This window comes from Nyctereutes procyonoides, unplaced genomic scaffold (genome assembly GCF_905146905.1).
Source record: "Nyctereutes procyonoides isolate TBG_1078 unplaced genomic scaffold, NYPRO_anot_genome, whole genome shotgun sequence".
NCBI classification, from domain to species: Eukaryota; Metazoa; Chordata; class Mammalia; order Carnivora; family Canidae; genus Nyctereutes; species Nyctereutes procyonoides.
Window position 1 is genome coordinate 1,112,668 of NW_026575129.1, and position 18,919 is coordinate 1,131,586.

Sequence of the window (18,919 nt, forward strand, 5' to 3'; positions counted from 1 at the left end):
CAGCGGCTCTTATTGTCTATGCAAGTCCTTGAATTCGGAGGAGGGGGCCCCTGGGTGGCTCAGCGGCTGAGCGGCCGCCTTCGCCCCAGGGCGGGACCCCGGGATTCAGGGATTGATTCCGCCACGGCCCCCCGCAGGGAGCCTGCTGCTCCCTCTGCCTGTGTCTCTGCCTCTCTCTTTCTCTCTGTCTCTCATGGATAAATAAATAAAATCTTTTAAAAATAATAATAATTTGGAGGAGGGGCTTGTTATTTAAGGATTCTTATCTCACTTATCCTGCTTGTGTGTACTTCTCCACACCCCCAACCCAGCTCCTCTAACCAGGTTCCATACCCTCACTTACCTGCCCAGCCTTCCCTGCCCTTTCCCACTCCAGACCCTTCCCCTTGTTGTGTATGTCTAAGGGGTTGCCAAAGGCCATCCTGCCTCTCCTCTTGCTCATGTTCTCCTTTTTCTTTTGATGCAAAACTCAAGCCCTGCTCCTTTCCTGAAGTGTTCCTGAAGTTGAGCTATCCTGGTCATGGCCTTATTGGTTTGTGTGTGTCGCCAGTACTGCCCCATTTGGCCCTGCTTGCAGGTAGTGTAGTGAAGGTTACCGATGTGGACTTCCTCCACACCTGGTTAAGACGCCTACCCGTCAGGCCTACTCTGCTCTGTATTCCCTCTTTACGAATTTTCTTATGACCCATCCCATGCCAGTCTACTCTTCCTTGCCTCACCCTTCAGTTTACTATGGATTCTGCCCACTAAAAATACCTGCAGCCTTGTGAGCCTTCTCTAGGCCCTCTGCCGGTGTCGTAGATCAGATTGCCATCGTTCCTTCCCAGGCCTACTTCTCAGCCATATTCCTGAAGCTGGTCTTTTTTCCTGTTGGTGGGAGCACAGATGTAAGGAAGCATTCACTCTTAGGGTCACACAAGTACCGAGTCGACACCTGAGCGTTAGTATTTCCTTCTATGTTGTACTCCAGGACCTTCAGGCTTCAGATGTCATACTCTGGGCTGGATCTTCCCCTCCATCCTTTCCCACTGCAGGCTGTCCTCCCTGCGGTTTCTGGAATGTTCTTTTCAGGCACCGATGATGGCCAGTCCGTTTTTCAGTTTCCCAAAGGTTAAAGGCTAACTCCTTGGACTTACTCCAAATTGTCTTGCATCCTGGGCTCTTCCCTTCTTTTCCCCAAGCATGAACTCCACATTCCATCCATCCTCAACAACCAGGAGTCCTCTTCTTGTGCTGTGCTCTGATATACCCCCAGACCTTTTACCTGAGTCTCCTTCAATCTCTTGCAACTTTCCTCGCTTACTTGGAAAAGTCTTACTCACTGGTCAGAACTCAGCACGATCTACCATTATTCTTTGGAAGTTTTCCAGAATCCTGTTGGACTAATTAAGTCGCTCCTTCCTTTTTTCCCCTTAAGCATAATGTACTCACCTTAATTACAGCATATGTTTCATTTAATGGTAATTAATTTTCTGAATGTTTTTAATCTCTCAGGAAACCAAAGGTTCAAAGCCCCAGCTTTATATTTGAATGTTTGGGAAGTTTTTCAAAGTACTGTTGCCTAAGCCCTACCCCAGAACCAGAATCTCTGGTGTGGCCTGAGCATCAGCATTCTTTTTCTTGAAGCTCCGCAGATGATTCTGATGTGCAGCTATTGTCTGACACCACTGCACTAGGCTGTGAGCTGCTCAAGAGTGAGGACCGTGCCAGTGTCATATCTCTGGACCTCTCCTCTTCCCTTCCTCTGTCCTAATATCTCAAAAGATGCCTGGCTTACAGGAGAAATTCAGTGAAGAATTGTGGGATTAGTGACCGCCTGTTCATTGTTGACTCAGTGATTGGGATCTTTTTCTCTTTAAAAAAGATTTTTACTTATTCATGAGAGACACAGAGAGAGAGAGAAGCAGGCTCCCTGCAGAGAGCCCAATATAGGTAGGACTCCAGGATCACAACCTGAGCTGAAGGCAGATGCTCAACCACTGAGCCACCCAGGCATCTCTAGTGATTAGGATTTTTTTAAAGATTTCATTCATTCATTCATTCATTCATTCATTCATTCATGAGAGGCAGAGAGAGAGAGAGGCAGAGACACAGGCAGAGGGAGAAGCAGGCTCCATGCAGGGAGCCGGACGTGGGACTCAATCCCGGGTCTCCAGGATCATGCCCTGGGCTGAGGGCGGCGCTAAACCACTGAGCCACCTGGGCTGCCCGTGAATGGGATTTTTTTTTTTGGGGGGGGAGGATTTTTGAAACAAGGGATCACTTAGTTACCGCTTCTGTCCTTCAGCACAGGCATAGAGTTGGGGGAAGTTTCCAGAGAGGCCCCATTGCTGTGGAACTGATAGGTTCAGATGTCATGGTGTACCATAAAATGACTTTCTGTAATTCTCTTCATTCCTAAGACCTGTATCTTTAATGCTTTGAACACCCAAGGGACTGTAATTGCCTTTTGGGGGGTTTCCAGAGCTATTCATGTAAAATATATTTGAAAATCTCTTCCCCTATCCGGTGGGCATGCTGCATACTAGCCATTTGAGGAAGGATATTAGAGAAGTCTGGGCCTCCTTATTAGGACTCGGCTGCTGCACTTGGCTCTCTGGGTTCCATGAGAGTGTCTTTGGGTCTTCAGAAGCTGTGTAGTGCCAGGGAGACTTAGGTGACAAGTGGTAAATGCTGCTTGATGCGGCGTTATCTGCCTATGCAAGCAATGGCATCCATCTCTGCCTGGATCAGAGGACTTAAATGTCAGACTTCCCAGATGTAAAAGTCAGAGATGTGCTATAGACTACATCTGATATTTACTGTTCTTTCTAGCAAAGGTGAGCTGACTTTTGTTGCAGATGTTCTCCATTGCAAATTAGAAAGATCTAAAAAAAAAAAAAATTAGAAAAATCTTTATTTTTCATTTGTACATATGCCCTATATATCATCACTTTTCTTCCTTGTGTTTGATTTTGAACCAATGCATTTGAACACACAATGGCCCTTCCCAGTAATTGGAAAAAGTAAAAGGTTGGTTAAGAGAATTTTATTAATTATTTACTAAGTATTTAAATTAATTAAATTTAAGTAATCATTATTTTTTTCATTTGAATAGTATCAAATTGCAAAAAAAAAAATAATAAGTCTTTGAGACTTAAAAAATTAGTTAACTCTTCCAGGACTGTTTTAGGTGGTATCTTTTCAGAACTTGAGCCCAGGGTGGCCAAAAGCTATAATTAACTTTGTAGAGCAGCCCAGAGCTCCTCTTTTTCTTCCTCTTATCTCTTTTCCATCATTTCCTTCTCTTCTTTTCTCTCCTTCCCTCATACTAATAGTAATATTAACATGTCAGTACTTTACACAAAAAGGAACCCTGCTCAAAATCCCAAACAAAGGTTCACTCACTTTACTGGACTAGAGAAGATTCATATGTGTCCTCCTCTTGAGATCACCATTCAGTGTTAGAGGCTATAGACACTTTCCCTTGAGTCGGTCTGGCCAGAGAGGATTCAAGGATTTTTCAGTGTAAGAAATACTAAGCCAAATCCTGTTCTATGAACATGCTCCTCTTTGGTAAGTGGTACTTTGTGGAAGATGGAATTCTGCACCAAAAAATTAGTGTATCAGTGAGTTTATGTCTAGAGCTGTTTTTCATCCAAAGTGTGGCACCCAGAAAAAAAAAAAAGACTCTAAAACTTGTTCATAGCCTTCAGAAAAAGCCGGAATTATCTGCATAAGTATCCAAATAATAACAATCTGGAATCTGGCCCTTTCAAGTGTATCACTAGAGATCTTATCACTTGGGGGTATCTATGGCCCATCAGTCTTCCTTTCAGCATAGCTTTACATTTTTCTTTTTAATTGAAGTGTAGTTGACACACAATGTTACACTAGTTTCGGGTGTACAGCATAGTGACTTGACAACTCTTTATATTTCTGCCCTGCTCACCACAAGTGTAGCTAGCATACATCACTATACAGCACCATTACCCCACCACTGACTGTGTTCCCCGTGCTGTACCCTTCATCACCATGACTTATTCATTCCATAAGCAGAAGCCTGTGTCTTTGACTTCTCTATACCCATTTTGCCAGTCTCCCCACCTCCCCGCCCCTGGCAACCACCAGTTTGTTCTCTGTTTTATGGATCTGTTTCTGCTGCTTGTTTGTTTTATTTTGTTGATTCCACATATGAGTGAAATCATATGGTATTTATCTTTCTCTGTTTGACTTATTTCACAGAGCATAATACCCTCTAGGTCTATCCGTGTTGTTGCGAATGGTGCGATCTTATTCTTTTTATGGCTGCATAATAGACCTGTGTGTGTGTGTGTATCATATCTTCCTTATCTATTTGTGTATCAATGGACATGTAGTTTGCTTCTGTATCTTGGTTATTGTGAATAATGCTGCAATAAACATAAGGGGTACATATATGAAATTAGTGCTTATTTTTATTTTTCTTTGACTTAGACATTTGTTCTATCCTACTAAAATCCCATTATCAAGGGTGAATATGATCATGACCTTATGGAGATTATTCATCATTGAATTCAGAATACTGCCACAGAATGATTTTTGTAGGAATCCAATTTGTAAATAAATGTTGCGATGAATTATAGAGTAATGCATTAGCCATGGATAACTGAAGTGCTTAAGACAAATTATAAAAACCTACTGGTTAAAATTTTCTATGAGAAAAATACTATATACATTTCTTAAAAATGTTCTGTTTAGCTTAAATGTGGTTTAAAATGGTGCTGGGGGGAAGATGTGCCCCCTTATGTACTGTCAGAAAGAAACAGAAGCAGCTTATTAGCAAAGAAACAGAAATAGAAATGTGATATTCATCAGGGGAAATGAGAGTATGATTAAATAAATGGAATCAGCCCCCTTGTTAGAAAATACTTTAAGGAGAAAGTCACGCTTGAGGCCTCTTTTGGTCTCCTGAAAGACGGAGGGGCTGGGCTCCCCAGCGCAGCCTGAGCCCGACTGTGGTAGGAAGAGTAGAGCAAGCCTTAGGTCGGGTTCAACCTCCCAAGAGCCCAGCTGAATTAGAATCTTCATTCAACTCATGAAAGGATTTGAGAGTCCTAGCCTCACCTCTGTCAACATCAGATATCTGCCTCTAGCTAGTCCTGAGGAGACAGGTCCTAGGGGAGGCACAGAGTTTCTGCTTGCCCTTTACACATCAGGAGCTCGTGTAGGGGAGATCTTTCTTGTTCTGTGTCTTTGGAATTAAAAATATTCCATAGGCTTCATGTCCTTCCATCAAATATGTATTAGACAAATACAGACTTTAAGTAAAAAAAAATATGTATTAGAGAGATTAAGTGTTTTAGTGGAAAGCACACGGGACTAAAAGTGCTTTCAGATTATAAGGTGCACACAGATCCGTGGGACTCTCGTTCAGATGCAGCTTCTGACTTCTGTAGGTGTGGCATGGAGCCTTCGCCTCCGAATTTCTAGCAGGTTTTCCCAGGGTGCTGGTACTTTTGTTCCAGAGGTCATAGTCTGAGGAGCAAAGATCTAGAAGACCTGATTTCAAGTACTATTTTCTCACACCATCAGTTTTCTTGCCCCTAAAATAAGGGACTTGGGACTAACATACCTTTGAATTCTGAGCAGCAGCAGCAGCAGCAGCAGCAGCATGAAGAGTGGAGAGCCAGAGGCTGGTCTGTGTCAAGAACACATCCCTGCTCTGAGTTTTCTGGGAATCCCCTCAGCACACAGAGAAAACAAAATGGAAACATGGAAACAAGTCAGGAAATACAGTCTGTATTTGCACAATCCCTGAGTGTTTCCACCTTCGTTCACTCCGTGCCTTTGCTAACGTTCGAAAGTTTGGTTTTAATTAGGTCACATAATCAGCAAATGAATCTTCCCACTGTGCTGTTTGTCTCAAGTTATTGTGGAGGCCAAATCCTGGCCCTGGCATGCCCAGTAGGACAATCTAATCACCAGTAATACGCAATCTAGGCTCGAAAGATTGTTGTCTTTAGATCTGAAATATAGTCTTAGCCAGCATAGAGGTGAAGATACAACTTGATACTACATTTTGTTTTGCTAAACCTACACTTGTGGCAGAATTTAATACCATCTTGAAATCTTTCTTATGCTTTCTTCAGAATCCTCTCAGGTATCCCCTTCTCAGTGAAACCTTCCCAGAGGCCATTGTCAGAATTATTGGCCCCTTCTTGTCCTCCTGCTTCCACTGGAGCACACACGTCTTATGGCTGGGCTCCTGCTGTTTTGTGCCTGATGTTTCCCTCCCTGAATTATGAGTTCCTTAAGCCATCTTGATGGAATAGAAAGAGTTCAGGGACTTGGAACTGAGTCCCTGAGTGTGCACTTCAATATTGTTCTTTCCTGGTCACGTGTCCCCAGGAGGCTACAGGCTTTGACCTGGATGCTCCGCTCTGTAGTGACCATTATCAGATGGCTTGTTGGGCGATTGTGTGAATGGGTGTGTAACTACCTCCCTCTTCTTCTGCTAGGAGAAGGCATCAGATAAAGGCTTGCTGAGGTTTTCCTTCTGTAAGCTCGGGATCATGACTTATCAATCCTTGTATTTCCTCTGCAGGAAAAGTCGGGCAGAGTGGGTGCTCAGTAAACTCTTTACAATTGAATTTAATATTCTCTCTTTTAAAAGATTGAGCTATGTTTATTTTAGGCATATAAAAAAGTACAAGATGCACAAATAAGTGTTTGGCTTTCCCCTAATAGCTGATAGTGTATGCTTTTCTGAAATATACGAAATGTATCTTGAAGTAATTACTAAAGTTCTGACAGATTTATTTCTGGTTTGTTAAGTTTAGAAATCCTAAACATAACAGGAGAAAAAAATAAATATTACACAGGAACAAAAAAAAACTGTATTTAACAGGCAATTCCTAAAGGTTACCCATTTTTCCTGGTTTATAGGTATAAATTTTCTGGAAGAATTAGAAAAATTGATAATAGCTACTTTTGGGAAGAAGAAGAATGAGCCTTTTAGTTTCATTTCATGTATTTCCATGTGCTTTGAATTTTTGATCATGTAGGCATATTTGGATTTTAAATAGACATATATAAATATATAGAGACATACACACACATATATATGCACATACATATACATATGTGTGTGTGTTAAGGATACCTGAAGGAATTGAAGGATGAGCCATTGTTATTTTACTCTTTTATATATTAAAACCTCTAAGGATGTGATGAGTACTGGGTGTTATATGCAACTGATGAATTATTGAACACTACATCGGAAACTAAGCACACACTATATGTTGGCTAATTGAATTTAAATTTAAAAAACACCTCTAATGAGTATTATTTTTGGCAGCTTAAGTACAAAGTGCTAATGATAAATGGAGGTGATCTTCCCCTTGTCAAGTCACTGAGCCATCTCCATCACAGAAGTCAGGGGCAAGCTCAGCTCACTCAGCCTTTACCGAACGTTAAGAAATCCAAGGGTGGGCCTGTGTTTTCACACTACTGACATTTGGGAAAATCTAATGACCAGTTAGGAGTCCTTAAAGTGCCGGAATCATCACTTCATAAATCTATGGTCTGGCTTAGTGAAGATGAAGCTACAGGCGACTGCTCAGAATAAGGAGAAATGATAGGATATAGAGCCCTGTCCAGCAGAAGCATCATGCCTCCTACAACCAGAAACACAAAGGAGTTGCCCTCCTTTGGAACATAGCATGTTCCTTTTTTTTTTCCCCTAGGGCAGAGGGAGGAGCAGAAGGAGGAGAAGAAGGGAGAGAATCTTAAGCAGGCTCTATGCCCAGCATGGGGCTCATCACGGGGCTTAAACTCACAATCCTGAGATCATGGCCTGAGCCGAAATCAAGTCGGATGCTCAACCAACTGAGCCATCCGGGTGCCTCCATAGATGTTCTTTTTAGCAAGAAACTGAATTTTCATTTTTCCTTGGCACCACCAATGTATTCAGCATTGACCCCCTTATCTCCCACCAGTGGTCAGGAATGTGCCCATTTGGAATGTATGCTTGGGTAGAATGAAGCAGCATTTCCCCTGGATCTCATCTATCGTATTCTCCTACCTTGGACTTAACTCTAATTTTGTGAGTTAAGGAGAAGACACCTCAGACATTTCAAAGGGTGCTTTCAGGTCTGGGTGGTACTTCCCCATAGGCGCCTGGACAAACTGGGATGTTTTCCTAGGAGGGCAGCTGGACTTGTTGAGGAATTGTAACCGTGTTGCACAAAGAACTGCTGATGGACCGAAATGTCACCACTCAGTTTTCTGTGATCAGATCATTCACTTCTCTGCTAGTGAACTGGATTCCACAGTATTAACCTCAAAGGATTGTCATGAGGAGAAAATACCTTAATGCATGCAAACACTTAGAACTGGTAAGGGTTCAGCAATTGCTACTGGCTGGCTTTTGTCCTCGGGGCTGAAGCTGCAAGAAAGACTCCCACATCTTTAGACTGCAGTGGCCACAGGCCCCTCCTAATCTATAGGAGCTCACCTTTTGGCTTTTAAAGTCATGGATATTATTATTTTGAAAAGCTGAGCTACTGATTATCCTGAGAGGCATGTGTAGCCAACTTGAGCCCCTGATGCTATAAATAAGAGAGTTGCTGCCTGTGCATTTCCCTGAGTGAATCTGTCTCCTTTGGGAATTCCTTTGCCTTGTGCTGATACATTTTATATATATATATATATATATTTTTTTAAAGATTTTATTTATTTATTCATAGAGATGCAGAGAGAGAGAGAGAGAGAGAGGCAGAGACACAGGCAGAGGGAGAAGCAGGCTCCATGCAGAGAGCCTGACGTGGGACTCGATCCAGGGTCTCCAGATCACGCCCTGGGCTGCAGGCAGCGCTAAACCGCTGCGCCACCGGGGCTGCCCTATATATATATTTTTGTATATATTTTTGATACATTATTTAAATTGTCTTGTAACCATGCCCTGCCCTGGGCTTCATGATACCAGTCTTTTTTTTTTTTTTTTTTGAGAAGGATGCTCTGTGTATGGTTAGCTCTGTGATACAGAGAAAAATATGTCATCCCCACCAAGCCAAAGGATGTCCACTTCCCCTTTGCAGTACCCCAGTCGAATAAAAATGCCTTCTGTTTTGTCTTATTGTACAACTGCTCCGACATTCGCCATTCACTATAGCTGCCTGTATTCAGCTATATGCAAAGCAGCGTCCGTATGTCATTGATGTCAAGGTCATCAGACTTTGCCAGGTGTCCTCCTTCTAAGTCTCGTATTGATCCATTAGCTGTGTATTAAGCAAATGAATTCAGGGTGAGTGTTTAAATAGGATATTTCCCAAACTAATCTAAAGCAATAAATCAATGTTATGTGGTTTTTTTTTTAAGATTTTATTTACTTATTCAAGACACACACACACACACACACACACACACACACACACACACAAGCAGAGGTAGAGGGAGAAGCAGGCTCCCTGCAAGGAGCCCGATGTGAGACTTGATCCCGGGGCCCCACTTTCATTACCCCTCCCCCACCCTCCGCTGAAGGTGGCACCAAACCGCTGGGCCATCAGGGCTGCCCTTGTGTTTTTTTTTTTTAACTTGTTACTTAGATGCTGCTGAGTATCTTGACTGTGCCTTTGAAAAGGAACTATTCAAGTGCTGATTTGGGGAAGCAGGGAAAAAGCAGGAATGGATGAGAGATGTAGTAGTAGCTTTGTAAAATGCCACATCCAGATATAACAGATTTTCATTTAATAATTATGTCATTTCCCCTAGACGTTGCATACTCTTTTCTTTCATCCCGAGACAGATTCTGTTCAGGGCTTCTGGGGGCCGGTTTTTTTAGAAGAAGCAAGTGAGTTAGAAAATTAGAAGACTCGTGGGGCATCTGGGTGGCTCAATTAAGCATCCAACTCTCGATCTCAGTTCAGGTCATGATCTCAGAGTCATGAGTTCAAGCCCCCATCCCCTGTCCTGTTGGATTCCATGTGGGCATGGAGCCTACGAAAGAAAAGAAAAGAAAAGAAAAGAAGAGAAAAGAAAAGAAAAGAAAAGAAAAATACAAATGTGTACTCATAGTGACTCCAAGAGGGACATTGATCTAACTCTTGATTTTCCATTTGTTTGCACTATGAAAGTAAAGCCACCTATGATAAGTTAATAATTCCCAAACTGCAACAGCCATTTTTCTTCTCCTTAGGCTTCTTAAGTTTCTGACTGCAAGAGAAAGTTTTTCTTTATGAGCAGAGTTTGAGCCTATTTTAAGATTAACTCTTATGATCTCTAAACCCGCCTTCCCTAGCTTCCCTTTCCTTCCCAAGGAAGGGCCAGGGCTTTTAGAAGACACTAGAGAGAAAGAACCTGTGGAATCCTCTAGAGAGTCCCTAGGAGTCCAGCCTTGGCCTAGTCATCTGCTATAGGCAGAGATTTGAAACAAGCTGGGGGGTCTATTTTGACCAGGGAGCCCTTGACTCAGTCTCCCATCTTGTCACGTGGCCTTGTCATGTGCTAAGCTGGGCATTTGGACCGAAAGCAACATGCACATGAGTCAAACTCCAGGATTGTCCTGTGTGGAGACTCCTTGTGCCTGCCCACCGTGTACCATTCTCATGAACCTAAAAAGAATGTCACTGTTTTGTTTTTTTGACTTTATCATTGGTCATGACAGCTAAAGGTGACCCACGGAGCTTATTTTCCACCTTGAAAGGTGATTCGTGTATATTGAGGAATGTATTTTTCCCCCAAGCAAAATGCTGAAATGTATTTAGTCTCTTATTCATTTGTTCTTACATGTGTCATTTACTCCCAGTCTCTAATATGTTTCTTTGTCTCCTGTTTGTTGCAGGCAGCATAGTGTACCTGGGGATGATGGCAGGGGCTTTCTTCTGGGGAGGACTGGCGGACAAAATAGGAAGAAAGCAGTCTCTTCTGATTTGCATGTCTATCAACGGATTCTTCGCCTTCCTCTCTTCATTTGTCCAAGGTTATGGGTTCTTTCTCTTCTGTCGTTTACTTTCTGGATTCGGGTAAGGTTTTTTTCCTTCATATTTCACAGTAATGTGTTTATTCTTCATGACTGTCCATGTTCTCCACTCTAGAGGACCTCACTACTGAGAAATTACCTCTTAACACACTTCTTCCCCTACCTTCATGTTGGCCTTAGAAACTGCAATGCTGGCTCTTAGAGATATAATTACCCAGAAGACGGAACACACATCTGTATTCTTGGGGCTGATTCTTGCAGTATTATACTTCTAGGAAATGGGTTTTATTTTAAGTGGAATCTTGTTTCTATGGCAGAAGGCATTCATAAATGCATTTTTCTTCTGAAAATTTAATTTAAGCAAGAAATAGCCCTCGTCCTACCTATTATGGGCTAGTAACGGTTCAAACTATCCAAGCTTGCTCTTAAATCCAGGATGAGTGTGTCTCAAGAAATGTTATTTTATTGATCTATGTTAACAACATATTTAACTTGGTAGGAAGCCTACTTCTTGAGATGTAATATGTTCTTTTTTGTAAGTTCCTGATTTTTGTTGAATTAACAGAAGTTGTGCCATTGGCCATGTAAATGGAATAGTACCATACCCTCCCCCTCCCCCTTATCTATAGGGGATGTATTCCAAAACCCCCAGTTGATGCCTGAAACTGTAGATAGTACCGAGCCCTATATAAACTATGCTTTTTCCTATGCATACATACCTATGAAAAAGTTTGATTTATAAATTAGGCACAGTAAGATATCAACAATAACTAATAATAAAATAGGACAATTATAAAAATATACTGTAATGAAAGTTATGTGAGTGCGGTCTCTCAAAATATCCTACTGCACTGTACTCACTCCTTGTGATGATGGGTGATGATAAAATGCTTATGTGATGAGATGACATGAGATGAATGACATAGGCATAGTGACGTAGTGTTAGGTTATTACTGACCTTCTGATATTGACTTAGAAGGAGGATCATATGCTTCTGGACCACAATTAACAGCAGAGAATTGAAACCACAGGTAGCTGAAACTCGGGAAAGCAGAACTGCAGAAAACAGAGGACTGCTATATATAGCCAATGCTATAGTCATTGTCTGCAAAGAGCTTGAAGCACCTGTTACTATACTAAATGAATCCATCACTGAGGAAAATCCAATAGCTTAATTAGGAGAGTTCAAGATACTCTGCTTTGATAAGGAAAAAAATTAGTAAAAATATAAAATTTGTGTTTGAGAACTTTCTTTTCATTAGAGATGTTCTTTCTGAGGTATCATGAGATGAATCTATAGGAATAATATAACATAAAAGTAAATAAATAAAGAAAGGAAAGGAAACAATCCTGGGTTATGAATTTGAGAAGCATATCAGGTGTGATTGCTGAGAGTGGTATTCACATAGCAAAACACAGTTTGGTCAGAAGAAAAGGTCAGAGAACTACAACATGCCTTCCTTAATTATATGTGATAGTACTTTTTTTTTAATTTTTATTTATTTATGATAGTCACACACACAGAGAGAGAGGGAGAGAGAGAGGCAGAGACATAGGCAGAGGAAGAAGCAGGCTCCATGCACCGGGAGCCCGACATGGGATGATCCCGGGTCTCCAGGATGGCACCCTGGGCCAAAGGCAGGCGCTACACTGCTGCGCCACCTAGGGATCCCTGTGGTAGTACTTTAAAATCAGAACTAAGGTTAAAGGGAATCTAAGGCATCGTGGAGAAAGACTGTATAGTCTGATTACTTTAAGGGTACAAAGATTCCCACATGCAAACTAATGGATCACTTTTATAATTCATTCAAAACATTTTTTGAGGGATGCCTGGGTGGCTCAGCTGTTGAGCGTCTGCCTTCGGCCCAGGGCCTGATCCCAGGATCTGGGATCGAGTCCTGCATCAGGCTCCCTGTGTGGAGCCTGCTTCTCCCTCTGCCTGTGTCTCTGCCTCTCTCTCTCTGTGTCTCTCATGAATAAATAAATAAAATCTTTAATATATATATATATTTTGAAAACTTTATTTCATTTTATGCCACAAAATGTATGTGCATACTGAGATTGGTGGACTATCCACAGATTTTTTTCTGATGTGCTTTCTCATCTTTTTATTATAGCCCTGCATATGGAATTCATATTCCACAAACAGTGGGCACTTGGCAAATATGTGACTGAGTCGCATAAATCAGGAGCTTTCCTTAGAGTGGAGATGTTCTAGTAGACCATTCCAATAAACCAGGAAGGTCAGAAACTTTGGGAAAATGTAAAAATACTTTTTACCTGGGGAAAAAAATGATCAAAATCAATCATTTGCTTCGTAATGAATGATGGAGAAAGGAAGCTTTCCCTTGGTGCTCAAAGGGCTGCACGAGATTGGCGAAATAACACGGGAGGTAATTTGGATCATGGATTCAAGTGGCTGCAGCAGACCTAATGCTGGGCAAATTGGGGTACCGGAGGAAGAATGTGTGTTGTTTGGGCCTCTTTGTTAAAGGACCTTCTCAGGGTCCACAGGATAAGACATTCTTGCCACCAGGAAAGGCCAAGGCTTCCTTTTGCTTTCTCTTACCTACATAATACCACTAGCCTGTCAGGAAAAGGCTAATGGCCTGAGTTCTGAGCTTTCCTGTCCTTCCATTTACAATCTTATCAAGGAAATTTCAGTGATATCCACAGATTCAAAAGTACCTGACTGTGGTCAAATTCTTATGGCAGTTTTAATCGCCAGTTCTGGATTGTGATGTGGTCAACCCAATTGACTACAGAGAAAAAGGCCATTATGGTGGTTGCAGGATGCTCCGAACTAATGGACTGTCTGGAAGTTAATTCAAGGGCAGGACAGAAGTGGGGACTGCCTGGGCCTATTCATGATATCATCCTCCTCCCTGTTGCAGACAAATCATTCTTTAGCCTATACCTCAGTGATGCTGACTTCTAAATAACAGAATTTACCTGGCAAAAGCACAGGCTGTTGTATTGCTAACTCAGCTAGGCTCCATAAATCGTGATAGCAGAGGTTAATGTGCTGTGCCTTTGCCAAGTTGGCACAGGATTGAGAGTCCAGAAATCCCAGTCCACCTTACCCTTGCCCTTTACTGGGGACCCTGGGAGAGTCATTCAGGCTTTCCAGGCTGATTCTTCTTTTGTTTTTTGTTTTGTTTTTATTTTTATTTATTTTTGTTTTATTTTATTTTAGCATAATACACTCTAGTTCCATCCATGTTATTTCAAATGACAATATTTCATTTTTCATGGCTGAGTAATACTCCATTGTATGTATATACCACATCTTCCTTATCCATTCATAAATAGATGGATATTTGGGCTCTTTCCATAATTTGGCTGTTGTTGATGCTATAAACATTGGGGTGCATGTGTCCCTTTGAGTCACTATTTTTGTATCCTTTGGGTAAATACCCAGTAGTGCAATTGCTGGGTCATAGGATAGCTCTATTTCTAACTTTTTGAGGAAGCTCCATACTATTTTCCAGAGTAGCTGCGCCAGTTTGCATTCCCACCAACAGTGTACCCACCCCTTTCTCTGCACCCTCACCAACATCTGTTGTTTGATTTTAGCCATTCTGACTGGTGTAAGGTGGTATTTCATTGTGGTTTGGACTTGTATTTCCCTGATTATGGGTGATGTTGAGGATTTTTTCATGTGTCTGTTAGCCTGATTCTTCTTTTGTGAGAAGAAATGAAGATTCCCTCGGCTTGGGGTGGGGCTGAGTGGGATCCCTGGCGGCAAAACAACCAGAGTTTTGTGGGATCCAGCTCCTGAGGGAGCCTGAGAAATGAAATTATTAAGGAAAACAAAGAAAGTTATCTTTCTTTCTCCTCAGCTGAGTTTGCAGGCCATGTCACCTGTACATAACATGTGAGCCACTACCTCCGTGATAGAGGGCTTTTCTCTAGAGTTCCATTTAGACACCCTGTCTCTGAATCTCTGCGTCATCTCAGTGAAGACTCCGGTTTCTCCAGAGATCTTGTTTTTTCCTGCTTTAGTTAGGAGCTCCATCTGATCAGGTTTTAAATTAAGTAAAACTAAATGACCAAAGAAATAAGGCTTCAGAGTGTTGGGATTTTTCTGTCGCGGGCCTCTGGCGCTCAGAGCCTTCAATGCTCCATGTGTTTCTTAAGAGTGTTGCTCTTGCTGTCTTTTCTGCTTCTGAGGTTCTTCTCTCAGAGACCTTGGAGTTCAGGGTCTCAGAGAGGCCCATCCTGAGACCTGCCCTCCCTGCAAATAGTTGCCTTTCATGTGTTTATTCCTCTCCTTCTCCAGATAGCAAATTCCAAGAGGCTGGGGCTTATCAGGTCAAAGCAAGGCAGGTTTGGTTACCGCAAAGAACACAAGTCCTGCCAGTGGTGGAGTTTGGCATTGGCCAGTTGATCGTGGTGTTGCCACAAGTGAAACAGGTAGTTTGCTAAAGTCTTATTGATCTGTAGAAGCAGCAAATTCTAGGTCAAGTGAATGAAAGTTTAACTTGAATCATAAAAAGTCATGAGGCCCATGAAAGAGTCACGGCACATCAGTGAATTCCCAGACCTGAGCCAGTTTGCAGACCCAGAACACCTCAAATGAAGGGGAGACTGGGTCACTTGAAGAAAGACCCCAGTACACTACTGAGACTATATACCATTAATATTCCACTCAACCTTCCCCCAAGGGATTTATATCATTTTACTAGGGTAGAAATGCTGAGGGGAAAGGAGTCAAACAGACTCTGGGGGGGCTTACCAGGCACTGGCTCTGAACTGACACCAATTCCAGGAGACCCAAGATGTCACTGAGGTCCACTCGTGTAGGAGTTCATGGAGGTTGGGTGATTATAGAGTTGTAGCTCACACCTATCTCAAAGTGGGTCCAATGGGCCCCTGAATCCATCCTGTGATTATTTCCCAGTTCCAGAATGCATAATTGGAGTAGATATGGTTACTGATAGACTCTTCATGTTCTACCAGTTTCATACGCTAGGAATTTTAGAGGAGGAAGAGAATTTCTGGGTCACAGGCAGAGCCTTCATTTTGCAGATTAAGGTTCAGTGATGGATCCAGGAAGACACAGCTAGGACGTAAGTCAAAACTGAGTCCTTTTGAGCTAGCAACTCTGCATGCAAGTAAATTGCATTCTGAATCCAGGGTCGAGATGCCTTTGTGTCAGTTTTACTGCAAATGCCACAGGTTTCCAGATGTTATGTCTTGTTTCATTGCTGAAGCATCCTTGGCAGCTCTGTGCCATATTCCTGTTTTCTGCATATAAGGGAGACTGTGAAGGAGGGCTTCATTTAGCCTGAGGTCTACCTGGGTTTATGGTTCCATTGCCTCTAAATGTGCTTTCCTCTTAATTTCCCACACCAAGCCATGAGTATTTTTTCCTAGAAACATAAATATATCCAGCTGCCGTATTCTATGGGATTTTAAATATTTATTCAGTAAATATTTTCTAAAGAATGATTTTCCAGCTGGAGATGACTGTGAGTGAGGAATAGGGCATCACCAATTATTCATCTGTTTCTCACTTTCCTAAGTGAATCTCACACCAGGGAACAGACACTTTCCTCTCCTCTTGTGTTATAGAAAATTAGAAAGATGGGAAATGGAGTTGACACCACTGATTCATTTTCATTTGCCCCAGAATTAAATTGTTTCCAGTCACTGTTAATTATGGGAATGATAATGCTTCAGATGCTGGGCAATATCAGAGATGGGAACTTCTCACCAAGGGCCTGGCATTGCTAAGCATAAAGGTCAGGGGAAAAAATATAACAGCAACAGAAATTAAAATTAAATTTCTATGTATCTAGGATATCATTGTGAACAAATAGTCATTTCTCCCTCTGCAGATGGAGTCTCACAAATGCATGCTTCATGGATATTTGCCATATCCCTCTATTAACTGCATTATATCCAGAATACCTAGGCTTTGCAGAAATGATCCCTGCTAACTGGAATTCTTCAGCGTTTTATATTTAGCATGCTTATTCCCACAACATTTTTTAAAAATAAGTATGCAAAAATATTATGTCTTTCTTTTTCCTAAGTAGGATCCATGCCCACTGTGGAACCTAATGTGGTGCTTGAACTCATGACTGTGAAATCAAGACCTGAGCTGAGATCAAAAGTCAGATGCTTGACTGACTGAGCCACCCAGCTACCCCATTATGCTTTTTATGATAGAGGCACAGATTGATTAAGTGGTTTCCAAATGTTCAATTGACCCTCTGGTCTTCTGAGTTTTAGTCTAACTCTGAACTATAAGGTTCTCCCTTCAGAGTAATCTTTCTTGGGCAACTGGTGGCTCAGCAGTTGAGCATCTGCCTTTGGCTCAGGGTGTAATCCCGGGGTCCTGGGATCGAGTCTTACATCGGACTCCCTGCATGGAGCCTGCTTCTCTCTCTGCCTATGTGTCTGCATCTCTCTCTGCACCTCTCATGAATAAATAAATTAAAAATCTTAAAAAAAAAACCAAAAACCCCAACAAAGCAGTCTTTCTCTTAGGATATATTTTACTTCCTTATCATATTTGAAAAATGTAGAATCATTTCAAAATCTTCAAAACTTTAAAAATACATTTTATCCAACACCTATATATGCTTGCCCTGAGAGATGCTAAGCACCTGGTGATACTGACTCCTCTAAACCTCATGATGACCCTTTAAAGATAAAGATATTCTTTATTCTACCTATTTAATAGATGAGGAAACTGAGGCACAGAGAGGTTAGATAACTGTTCAAGGTCTCATAATAAGTTGTGTAGTCATACACAGACAGCCTGGTGCCAGAACCCATGCTCAGACCACCAGGCTGTGCTGTCTCAGATCCAATGAGAAGTATCTCTGATTTCACAGAGATTGATTTCAATGCCCAATACATGATAGGCACTAAAGGAACATTTTGAACAGATCAATTCAGGAAGCTTCTGACCCAGAGAATCAGGATGGAGAGGTCCTCAGTATGAAAGATGGGCAACAGACTACATTATTTTTAATCCAGAAATAATCACAAACTCAAATTGTAAACAGTAGGTCATTGTTTCCTTAGGCCTGTATTGTCCAATAGGCAGCATGCAGCTACCAAGCACTTGAAATGTAGCCAGATTGACATGTCCTATAAGTGCAAAATACCTAACACTGGTTTCAAAGATTTAGCACATACAAAAGAGTGCAAAATACCTCATTGATAATTTGTATATTGATTACATGTTAACATGACAATATTTTAATATATTGAGTTCAATGAATATGTATTAAAACTAACCTCACTTAGGTTTTTTTGCTCTGTCTTAGTATCTTTTCTAGAAAATTTAAAGTTATATATGTGGCTCACAGGGTACTTCTATTAGAAAGCACTATCCTAGACAATGCCTTTTATGAGATATTCCAACAGAAAGGTTGACCTTTGGGGCACCCTTTATTTCCCAGTATGCCCTTTGCCAAAGGTGCTGTTGATCCCAAGAGAGAAGTTACAAAGCAAAAGATCTTACAATGTATAATTGTGGAAAAATTAGCCATATGCACCCTTTAGAAAACACTCTGTGAGCTCCTTAAGGGCAAGAACTTGTGTTCTTCATGCCTGGACTTCCAGCAACTATGATGTGTCTCGCCCAGAGTTTGGCTGGAGAGGGCGGGGATGGGAGCTAATAGATGACTAGGTAAATGGTGTGTTGGTGAAAGGGTGAGTGGAGGAATGGATGAGTACATACACACAGCACAAGGCTGGAGAAGTCTACAGTTTTTTGTCATCTTTTCTTGCAAACCGTCTTAACAATCATCTCCGTCTTTACTCATGACACCATTTAGATGCTGTGGGAATGCATTTTTCCAGCTCTCCCAAGAGCTCAATTAATTTTTTTTCAAGACAGCATTAGAATCCTGATCTGTGACTATGCTTTTTTCCTGTGGCATACTGTGCTGCTGTGGATACTATAGGTTTGGGGGCTTAGGGCACCAACCTGATTGCAAACAAGGGCTAGGGAAGTTG

The 18,919-nt window shown here is 41.7% G+C and overlaps 1 protein-coding gene across 3 annotated transcripts in view; it reads left to right on the forward strand.

Annotated features, from left to right (window-relative positions):
• SV2C (synaptic vesicle glycoprotein 2C) overlaps positions 1-18,919 on the forward strand; it is a 152,894-nt gene that overhangs the window by 38,177 nt on the left and 95,798 nt on the right. For all 3 annotated transcript variants that reach the window (XM_055342197.1, XM_055342198.1, XM_055342199.1), the window contains exon 2: positions 10,802-10,982. In XM_055342197.1, coding sequence (XP_055198172.1) covers positions 10,802-10,982 — 181 coding nt within the window. The remainder of the gene's footprint in view (positions 1-10,801; positions 10,983-18,919) is intronic.